This window comes from Zootoca vivipara, chromosome 3, assembly GCF_963506605.1.
Source record: "Zootoca vivipara chromosome 3, rZooViv1.1, whole genome shotgun sequence".
In the NCBI taxonomy this organism is placed as follows: Eukaryota; Metazoa; Chordata; class Lepidosauria; order Squamata; family Lacertidae; genus Zootoca; species Zootoca vivipara.
This window is the reverse complement of record NC_083278.1, coordinates 74,928,480-74,940,214: the sequence shown is the minus strand read 5'-3', so window position 1 is coordinate 74,940,214 and position 11,735 is coordinate 74,928,480. Positions and strand designations below refer to the sequence as shown.

The 11,735-nt window shown below is 41.4% G+C and overlaps 1 protein-coding gene across 1 annotated transcript in view; it reads left to right on the top strand.

Annotated features, from left to right (window-relative positions):
• Window positions 1-11,735, top strand: part of NID1 (nidogen 1) — a 59,896-nt gene that overhangs the window by 21,464 nt on the left and 26,697 nt on the right. The window contains exons 9-12 of the mRNA XM_035108393.2: window positions 889-1,032; window positions 2,420-2,548; window positions 7,596-7,739; window positions 9,168-9,290. Coding sequence (XP_034964284.2) covers window positions 889-1,032; window positions 2,420-2,548; window positions 7,596-7,739; window positions 9,168-9,290 — 540 coding nt within the window. The remainder of the gene's footprint in view (window positions 1-888; window positions 1,033-2,419; window positions 2,549-7,595; window positions 7,740-9,167; window positions 9,291-11,735) is intronic.

Genomic DNA, 11,735 nt, shown 5'->3' with positions numbered 1-11,735 from the left:
CCCAACCAGGTATCTCTGAGAAGTGCACAAACAGAAGTTGCCCACCATTGCTCCCCATTGATTGGCATACAGCTTGCAGAAGAGTGCACAAAAGTATATGAAATGTTCCACATTCATATTAGATGCAAAGCCACAGCCATTATTCTTGGACACATGGAATGTGATGAACTTTTTGTGTTGTAATTCAGGAATGGGGAACCATGCAGGGGCGGTTTTTTTCTTGAGGCAGGAGAGGGAAGGGGTAGGTCTGCCCACTACTGGCTCTGGCCTCACCCTCTTTTTGGTTCTGCTCCTACCCACAGCCCTGGCCAACCCCAGTATCTGACTCCTGAGAAACCACCAAAGAGGGAATGCATCCCTCAAACATAGAAATTGTTCCCTTCCCCTTCCATAGCTAGTACTGATTGAGAGTTCCTCTCTGTATATAATGAATAAACTTAGAAATGTTTATGATAATGGCTTTGGACTATTAGTGTTACATCTTTAGCATTTATTACTGTTATAGCCATGGTATTTGAAGGTTGTGTTTGTTTGTTTAAAGGAATCAGTTCTAGTGTCAAACTAGAGAAGTGTGTTTGAAAGCAATTGACCATGGAGAGTCTAAGCCAGGCATCCCCAAATTGCGGCCCTCCAGATGTTTTGGCCTACAACTCCCATGATCCCTAGCTAACAGGACCAGTGGTCAGGGATGATGGGAATTGTAGTCCAAAATATCTGGAGGGCCGAAGTTTGGGGATGCCTGGTCTAAGCTTTATGAGAAATGTTCTCCCAAGCCATGTATTCCCTGTCTGAAGGCCAGTCCTTGTAAATGTATAGTAGTATAGCAGTAGCAGTATTGAGATCATTACATGCATTCTCATTTTAATGTCTTCTGTGGCTTCTTGACAGATGGTACAGGTGATAAAAGCCGCAATCCCTGCTACACAGGGACTCACCAATGTGACACAAATGCAGTTTGTCGTCCAGGAACAGGCAATCAGTTTACCTGCGAATGTTCTGTGGGCTTCCGAGGAAACGGACGTACATGTTATGGTATGAAAATATATAGGAAAAAAATAAACTGACTTCCATAGAGTTTTCAAACAGCTGAACTCAAAGATGCTACAAGTGAATTCAGTTCAATATTTTCTTGGAACTTTTGAGTTCAGCTGCTTGATACCAACATCGCTATGGATCCACTAAAACATATCCCTAGGACATCTTCCTAAGTGACTTATTATCTTTCCATGAAACAGTGTCTAGCACAGAGCTTTCCTAACTGTGTGTCGCGACACATTAGTGTGTCGGCTGCAGTGTGTAGGTGTGTCACATGAACGCTCCCTGCACTCTTCCTGGGGTTGGAAAGGGGTTAGTTTAACCTCTGGTTTGCTAGTAAAACTTAATTACTGCATTGTGAAATGATGCAAAACTGAATTATTGTGTCGCAAAATGATGCATGTCCCAAAAGTCACCAACTTGAAAAGTTTGGAAAGCTCTGGTCTAGCAGAAAGACACACAAATTAATGAGGGTACTTGAGCCCCATTTCAACAGACTTAAAGGAGGACCTGCCCACCTTTGAGGGAAAAGGAGGTGGGAGTGGTTTTGAGCAGAAAAATAGCTGGAGAGGAAATAGTAAGGTAAAGGTAAATGTACCTCTGATTGTTAGGTCCAGTTGCGGACGACTCTGGGGTTGCGTGCTCATCTCACTCTATAGGTCAAGGGAGCCGGTGTTCAGACAGCTTCTGGGTCATGTGGCCAGCATGACTAGCCGCTTCTGGCGAACCAGAGCAGCTCACGGAAACACTGTTTACCTTCCTATCGGAAGGTATTTATCTACTTGCAGTTGACGTGCTTTCAAACTGCTAGGTGGGCAGGAGCAGGGACCGAGCAACGGGAGCTCACCCCGTCACAGGAATTCGAACTGCCGACCTTCTGATCGGCAAGCCCTAGGCTCTGTGGTTTAGACCACAGTGCCACCCGCGTCCCTCAATAAAGTAGCGTAATTCCTCTACAGTTCTTCCCGTCACGTTCACAGCATCCTGAGGCTACTTTATTAGAAATCAAATCAAATCAGGGGAATTTTTATCTACAACTTTGCATTGAATCTAGGTTGGACCATGTTGTTTCAATTCTAAATTACTGCACCAAGCTCTTAGGAATCGGCAGGTACAAATGAATCAACATACCAAACTGGCAGAGTAAGACACTGTGCACTTTATCACTTGTGCCTTGACATGTTACTTGGCAAATACTTTGAATCCTGCAATCAGAGGAGATTCATTTAAACAGGCTTTCAATATATAACTTTACTTCAGCTAAAATAGATGCCTAAGTTATACATATGTCATGGCCCTTCAGGAATTATATTAGTGACTTCTGTTGTACATTGCCTCTTTTTGTATATTAGTGACCTCTGTTGTACATTGCCTCTTTTTGTAGATATAGATGAATGCCAGGAGCAACCAACAGTGTGCGGTGACAATGCAGACTGTAATAATCAGCCAGGGACTTTCCGATGTGAATGTCTAGAGGGATATCAATTTTCAGCTGATGGGCGAACGTGTGTGGGTGAGTTTTAATTTTGGAAACTTTCTATTATTGTTACTAGGAAACTGAGATCTGATGGAGAACATATCAAACAGAAGTTATTTTTTAATACCTCCCTTAATTTGTTGGTTGTTTTTGTAAAAAAAAAAGTTTGTTTGTTTTAATCGAAAAATATCAGAAATGTAAAGAATGCTGTTCCTTGATTTGGGGAAGGCAATATTTAGGTTCTCTAAAGGATTATTATTGTATAGGCACTGCAGGCTTGGTCTGCTTTGGACATCATCCAAAGCATGCATCTGGTTTAAGCTAAGCCAGGGCCCTTTTTAACTCATGCAAAGTACTTGTTCTCCCCCTCAGTAGGGATGCCAGGTCCTGACCTAAATACTGCATGCTGTTCCAGGCCAGAAACTTAGCATCCTGGAATGGGCTCCCCCACTTTTGATCTGCATCACTGCAACAGTCCATTCTCTCATCCACAACTTGTTATGGGTCAGAGACGTATAGCAAACTGTAGAGGAGGCTGGGATGATTAGGCTCTAGTTGTACAGGAATAGAAGATACCATTCCTAAATGTTTTTTTTCTGAATGTTATCCAGAAGCATTAAAGCAAGGGTCAACAGACTAGAGTCAGGAGCTGGCTACCCCACTCCTCTCTTGAATCACCAGGCAACTTTTTTAAAAGTAAGCTATACAGTATATGTAAACAAAACAAAACAAACCCACCCCATGTGTGACATCACTTATAGTCAGGGCCGTCTTACCCATAGGTGCTAGGGGTGCAGGGCACCCGGGCGCCGGGCTCTCAGGGGCACCAGGCTGAGAGTCTGGGGCCTGAGAATTGAGTCTGGGGAAGAGCCCGCCCGTCGGTTGGAGTGCTGCAGTGGGCTCTTCTACTGCAGGCGGATCTGTGCCATGAGTTTGGGGGCGACCGAGCCAGCGAGACGCTGAGGCGGCCAGCTGGCTCCACCCTACTCTGGGACCGGGCAACCTGGTGGGGTGGGGCGCCAGGCGGATCTTTGCACCCCGGGGCCGCATATGCTTAAGACAGCCCTGCTTATAGTTAATATTTGAATACTGTGTTCTTTGCAACTGAGATTTCAAACATACGTATTAATGTATATGTATATTCATTTAAATCCAAAACCTGATTAAATCAATACCATTAAGAGTTTTTAAACTTTTGGGCTGAGGGGAATAAGTTCTACAAGCCTGAGATACCTATGCTGTCTTTTCCATTAATAGCATCCACTTATAGCATCTTATGTAAATAATTTTGGTAAGGAGTACTGAGGGGAAGATGAAAGACTTGTAAGTGCAGCTGATCCAATAATAAATGTCTTTAATATATGAAGACTCATGAAATACATGGCAAAGTTATGTAACATGAGAGGATTTGTGGAAGCTTTACACAGACAGCTTTGTAGGGTCTGCTAAACAACTGTATTAAATCTTTCCTTTCTTGCATTTAGTTGCTTAAACATCTGTTTGAAGGAAATTTGAGCTTGAGACTACAGCAAAGCATTTCCTGAATGCTTTACTTTCTTTCTCTTTCCCCCCAGAAGTAATTGGTTAGCTCACTCTTTTGCCAAAGATAGTGGATAACCGTCTAATAGTCTGGTTCTGTGCATGCTCACTTGGAAGAAAATTCAGTTCTGCCTCTATGGTTAGGCAAAGTGAGGTGAGTGCCTCAGGCGGCAGATGTTGGGGGCAGAAGTAGCAAAATCCCTTCCTGTTCCCCCTAAGCCCCATGACCATTTATCTCTTTTGGAAGACAGAGCTATGCATGTGACATGGCATGCCTTGCCCCCTCTTAAACTAGCCTGCAGCTTCAGGTGTGGTGGAGAGGACACTTATTTCACCTTTAGTGTTGAAGTAAGATTTAGCTGCCAGTTCTAGGACTGGCTCTGCTATTAGACAGAGTGAAGCAGCTGCCTTGAGCAGCACATAAAGCAAGGTGCAGAGCAGCAGTGATGTTTTGTAAAACAGAGCTGTGTGTGCCCTAAAGGCAGATATTCTGAGGGTTTAGTTCTGCAGGATGCTCTGTAGAGCAAGCTGTGAAGGCTGTTTTAGGCATTTTTAGCAAATTTTTAAAAATCAAAATCAAGCAAGGCTCTCCTTTTCAGTAAAATATAAAATAAAAAATTACATGAATTTTTGATTTAAGAATGGTATAAATATTTTTATTTCTGACATGGTTTGAATACAAAGTATCTCTATAATTATCTTAAATCCCAGATGTCAAAACTTAGCGGTGACTTGTTCAGTTTGGTATTGTTTTGTATTTGTTTAGAATTCATTCATCTGCCAATGTTTTTATATCTTACTGAGCTCCTGATGCGATTGCCAAATTACAATCTTTGGTCATTTTTGGCTTAGTTCTTAGTAAGGTAGTAAATCATTCTCTGTGAAACAGCAGATAATTCAACCAGCATTTGCGAGAGGCCTCCAGTGTTTGATTCTCCTTGCCTTGCAAATGTTGTCATTGTAGATCATTTCATTTCACAGCACCAGCCTTGGTTTGAGGGGAGGGGAGGAAGGGAAGTGCTGATATTAAGGTATTCAAACCTCTTTGCTGGCCTGCCAGCCAGAATGAGGAGATGACAGTACTTATCCCAGTAGCTTTTGAGATCATCAACCTTCTGGCTGTTCCATTGGGATTTGGAGGAATTGTGTTGCAGTGACTTCAGTCTTTCCTGGAGGTTCAGGTTCAGATGGTGGTGCTTGGTCGTTTGTTTCATCCCTTAGCCATTGGCCTATGGGGTGCCTTAGAGTGTTATCTTGTCCCCCATGCTGTTAAACTGGGGGGGACTTGTTTTATTTAAATTACTCCCTACCTAGTTCTTAAATGTATTGTAGAGGAAGGCTTGGCAGGCTCTGACTTTCTGCATTCTACTCAGGGTGGCCACGATAAGAAAGCTAGCCCTGCCCAGAATCTTGTTTCTCTTTCAGGTCCTTTGCCTTTCAGTTTTGTGTAATATCCTTACCTCTTGGTAATGCCTTCTTAATGGGTTTATTTTATGCTCCAAATAGCCCAGGTTAACCTCCTTGTTGTTGTAATATAAATCCAGCTTGGAAAGCTAAGGAGTCCCTCACTTACCGACATATTGTGATGCCTTTCAGCTTCAGCAAATGTCAGTAGGCTCTTCTGGGTTGCATGAGGCTAAACAACCTGAAGCTTAATCCAGATAAGATGGAAGTACTGTGGATAGGGAAACCCAACAAGCTTGGATAGTAGAATTCAACCAATCATCGATGGGGAAGTCAGACCTTACTATGGTCATTCAGGCATTAACAACTTCCAAAAGTGACTACTGCAATGTGCTCTCTTTGGGTTCCCTTTGAAGGCAGCTCAGAAACCACAGTTGGTGCAGAATACATCTGGCTTGCTTTTGGCCTGGCCAATTAGATTATATCATGCTGACACTTTATCAGTTGCACTGGTTGCCAGTACAATTCAAAGCCAAGTTAAAGTACTAGTGAAAACCTTTAAAGCTCTAAATGGCTTGGGATCAGGTTAGAGTCCACTTGCACCCATACCAGCCCTACTCATATCCTAAGACCTATGAAAGAGGGCATGTTGAGATGCCCAACAGTAAAAAGCTATTTGGCTGGTGGGCATAAGGAACAGGGCCTTTTCTGCAGAGGCCTCCCATTTCTAAAACTCAATTCCACAAGAAATCAGGAAGGGCCCCATTACTGAACTCTTTTTTTTTTTTAAAAGAGCTCTAAAGACATACTTCCTTAGAATGGTCTTTGGGAATGAACATGTCAAGTTGGCACCTCAGTTAGACTGGCTGGACCAGGTGTACAGTGCTGGCTTTATGATACTTTAGTCTATGTTTGTAATCAGTCTCTTATTGTAATCAGAATCAGTAGTCTTATTACTGTATTTAATTAACATTGTTGATGTATTTTAGTGATTGTAAAATGCTTTGTGAGATGGTGGTTCTGAAGAGCAGTATATAAGTCATTTTAATAAAATCAATTGCCCACCCTGGGCCCCTTTGGGAGGAAGCATGGGATATAAATTAAATTAATTAATTTAAAATAATAATAGCAACTGTAATAGTAATAATAATACTACAGTATTGCACTATGAAAACATATGCTCTATTTCTGGGTTTGATTATTTTTTCTACTGAACCATATGGAATAGATTAAACTTCCAGAATCTAACTTTTGCACACAATGGGCAATGCTTGCAGTATTTGTTTTCTTCCTGAGAAATTCTGAATCATTGTTGTCTACTTCAAACAATGGAGGGAAGTAAAGAAAGCTAATAAGAGTTTGAAGAAGTGGTGTTGTTGAGGGGATTGTGGGAAAAATTTGACTCGAGAGAAAGCACAATGGAAGAAAACACTGATTTAATAATGAGAGAATAGTTAGCTGATAAGCTCGTGTAGAGTGAGGGGAAAAGATAAAAATGAATAAGGCAAAGTGAGTGAAGAGATCAGCTGAAGAACAGGACTTGCATCTTGAAGGTTGTGTAATTAACTAACTGAAGGGGCTATGAGGAAGAAAGGACAGCAATTTGAAGTTTATTTGTGTCCCCATACATCAAGGAAAGTGCAAATTTTGTTGCCACTGAAGAGCATAAAAACAAGAGAAAGGAATAATCTTCCGTGTCTCCTAGGCATGTAGTTTGGGGAACAGGCCATTTCCTTTGTATATAATGGTCTATCCCTCACCGTATGCCCAGGAGACAGGGAGGATAACTTGTACAGTTAACAAGGATGGATGGAAGAGAGCTGTTAGGTGAAAAAAATAATATGGGAAAGTGTTGAAACTAATAGATTTGAAGGACAAAATACAATTTAACTACTGCTGGCAATAGGATTGTCTCGGAATACCCCAAACAGCTTTCAAGTAATGCTTGGGCTGTTGACAATTAGTGTGATTTCCACCTCCAAATTTTCAGTGTGCAGAGATGTAAAATGTTACATATTCTTAGCATAGTGTTAGTTTTTATGCTAGAACTACAGGTAACTGAAAATATTAGTTCTAGTTTGATTTTTGTTTCATTTCCCTCTGTTCAAAAAATATTAAAGTGAGTGTTCCTACCTTGCAGCTGTTGAACGTGTCGTCAATCATTGTGTGACGGGAACACACACTTGTGACATCCCTCAGCGTGCTCGCTGCATATATTCCGGTGGTTCTTCTTATATCTGTGCATGTTTACCAGGCTTCTCTGGGGACGGACGTTCCTGCGAGGGTAAGTGGCACCATGTTCCCCCCCCTTCTGTCTTGTCCTTGGAGAACTATGTACAGCTTGGTTATCTGACCCTCAATAATTTGTTTTCGCTTTTTTGCTTTCTGTAATAATTTTTTGAGTTGGAAATCTAAAACCAGAATAAAGCAGAGTTTCCACACTGTCTTCAGTACACACACTTTCTCCACATTTTAATCTTTTCTAAAAGCCTCTTTTTACTAGTGTTGTTTGCTGGCATTCATATGGAAATCATAGCTGCCAAGTCTCCCGTTTTTTGCGGGAAACCCCCGTATTTTAAACCGTTTCCCGCTGGCAGCCCAGATTGGAAAAAATCCCATGAATCCCCCGGATTTCCTACCTGCCAGGGAGCTGAGGGAGGCTCCATTTTGGGTCCTGGTGCTGCCCGATTTCCGGTGCCCAGACATGGTTAGCGTTGCACCGGAAGTCGCTTCTACGCGTGTCCAGACATGCATAGAAGCGACCTCCAGTGCCGCTCCGCCCATGCCTGGGCACCGAAAATCGGGCAGAGCGGCACCGGAAGTCGCTTCTACTCATGTCCAGACATGCGTAGAAGCGACTTCCGGTGCTGCGCTACCCATGTATGGGCACCGGAAATCGGGCGCCGCGGGCACCGGAAGTTGCTTCTATGCATGTCCAGACATGTGTAGAAGCGACATTCCGGTGCCGCGCCGCTGCTTATCCCGCATTTTTCAGCAGGAGACTTGGCAGCTATGATGGAAATGTTGCTATTCCCAAATGCTTGTGACTATCCTAAATCGCAGAAATAAACAAATGGATAGTGATAATATTCATGTTTATGAGATGCATCTTAAATTGTCAGCATCCTCATTTGCATATCAACAGTTAAAAGATTTCTGATATTTAGTGTACCATTTATAAAGGTCATCTGACTGCACATATCATAAAGTAATTTTTTAGCGGAAAATGCACTGGAAAATGCACACAGTGTTGTTTTCCCAAGCTACCTATATCACATTGAGCCCTTTCCTCTCCTAACATGGTTGTCCTAGTTTAGGTTACCCTAGTTTAGCGCATGGTGTGTCCAGTAGATTATCTCCTTGTCCTTTTGGCAGTCTGGTTGGCTTGTTGTGATTCTATGCTTTGGAACCAACTGCCCAACCTAAAATCTGATCATGTATAAAACATTGCTTATGAAACTCAAAACATCAGATGTTTGAATGGTGAGTCAACGGATACTTAAACTCATTATATCATTAAATTTTGACCAATATGTGTGGTCATAGCTGCCCAACATCTTGGCTGAATGAGATGTTTGTCTCATGGTAGCATATGAAAAAGGATTCAGGTCCAGGTCCTTGTAACAGAGGATGTAAGGCTGGCCTACATGCATATTTTTCAGTTCCTTAAAAGGAGTGCATCTTATAATATAGTCTTTCTTTTCTTTTATAGATGAAGATGAATGTAAGCTGAGCCGCTGTCATCCGGATGCTTACTGCTATAACACACAAGGGTCCTTCAGCTGCCAGTGTAAGGAAGGTTATCGTGGGGATGGTTTCCAGTGTGTGACAGGAGGTAAATAAATGTTATTTTCTAAAAAATCCTAGCAGAAGCAAACTGTTGATAGACAGCATGGTGGAATGCCATTAAATGAACAGAAGTTGTTTAACAACTGTGTACTCTGATTTTTTTATTATAAAAAAAACCTGAATTATTTGATCAAGCAGTGATTATTTTATATGGCGCTTTCCAGCGTTTATCAAGATTCCCTTTTTACTTTAAGACTTTTTACAGTTAAATCATTTATATGTCAACTCAGAAATCAGGCCTATTGAATTTAATGAGATATGTTCTAAAGTGAGTATAGTATTTCAGTTGGGAATCACACGTTTTTGAAAATTAAGCCTTGCATAAATTCTGGCTTGTTTTCTGAGTTAAATATCTCCTTTGTCAGCTTATGATTTTAGCTAATACATACTGGAATTTTGTGTAAGGAGCGCTAAGAGCTACGTAAGTGCATATATCTCTAATCTGATCAGTTGGTGCAATAGAAAATATTCTATGCTATTTATAAGACTATCACATTCACTCCAGAAAGATGAGTGTTCTCTCTTCCATTTTGCTATTTGTTTTGCTGGAAAATGCTACTTTCCTCTACTGTGAACTTGTTTGGAAGTAATGCTGTAATTTTGCTTTGCGTTGTTTTGCTAATTATGTTAGATTTCCTTTTGGGTTGTAACTTCATTATTTTGAATTAAGATTGTGTTATCATATGGATTTCCTTCTCTGAATGAGAAGCCATGGGCATAAATCAGAATAGGGCATTAGGTTTTGGTTTTGTTTGCATTGTGTTGTGCATATTTATAATTGGTCTGCAAATCAATCAATCAATAAAGCACATCACTGCTCGAAGGATCATGGCTGGAACTTGGGGTGATGGATGTTGAATTTTGGAGAAAGAGACAATGTCCTTTTTCATGTGAGAGGTAAGTATAGATAGAAAGGAAGGAGGTGATTTCAAGGGAAGAGAGAGAGGATGCTTTATCCCCTAATTCCTATCCCTTTCTGACAGATGAAAATTGTGACATGTAGTGGTTGACAAATAACCTGCAGCATGTGTGTAATCTAGCAGAGCAATCCATACCACTAATAGGAACTGTATGTTATTTCTTGGTCCAATACAAGGATACAAAACAAAGTTGGCCATAAGTAATTAGGTTTGAGGGATTCAGATAAAATGAGGTTCTATTCTTCGTTATGCAAATTTTCACTTCTTTGGAATGTCAAGAGCAGTCTTATAAACAGACAGCCTTATACTAGAGTACCTAGGATCAGATATAAGTTGATTTATACAGGTGGAATGCAACAGCTGGTATGGTGCCAGTGCCCAAATAAAGCTTGAACATGGCACTGTCACAGAATCAGTCCTATGGAGTACTCTATTGGTAAGAATTTCTGTCAGCTGCTCATTGATGCTCTGGACGTTGAGGATGGGAAAGAGAGAGGCCCTGTATGGCCCTGTTTTCACAGCAGCCTAACAGCTGTTCTGTCCCAGTAGAAGAAAGAAAACCTGTTCCTGTCTCTTTCAGCATGTTTGGTTTTTGTAGTTAAGGAATAGAACATAGTGTTTCCTCTGGGAAGAGCCATCCAGCTTCGCCTTGCTAACTATATACTATTTTGCTGCAGTCATAAATGTCACTGAAGCTATTGTGGGCCTATGAGACTATATGTTCTACAGCGTCTGTGTTGTCAACACACACACACACACACACACACACACACACACACACTTCATGTATTCAGGTACCACTTTCAGCATCTCTAAATTAAGCTAGGGAATTTTATTCTGCAAATACAGTATTGTAATAGTTTTTACACAGCAAATCTGCTCCTTGAAGTAGTTGTGGAAGTTGCCTGCAATTTTACATAGGTTCATCACATAGCAATAGAGTTCCTGGTGTAAGCAGCGGCATTCCAGCAGCTATGAAGAATGTCTGTACTTCATTATTCCCTCACGCTCCATTGTTTCATTACAAAAAGAAACAGATGTCCAAAACTTGTCACCCCTTCATCTCCCGTAGAATGTCTTTACCAAACAGAAACAAACCCAGACTCTCTGGCTAGGGACTATGACCAATAAAAATCATTCACTGAAATTGTTAATGTGGGTAATGTAGTTCACATGGGAAGTGCACTGGTGGCAAAAGTCCGTATCCTGTTTGTAGGACTCCATGACTGAAGCAGCATTAAATGGATTGCACTAACAGCCTCCTAATGGTGAGGTGTTAATCTGCCTTTCTTTGAAACCACATAGGAGCATCACCTAAAACAGGGGTGGCCAACTCCCAAGAGACTGTGATCTACTCACAGAGTTAAAAACTGGCAGTGATCTACCCTCTTTTTGGGGGGTTGGGTCAAAGTTGTTGAGTTTTTTCAGGGAGAAGGTAAAATGTTGAGCTTTTTTAGGGGAGCCACAGTTGTTAAGCTTCTTTGGGGGGGAGCCAATTATTAGATCATGAT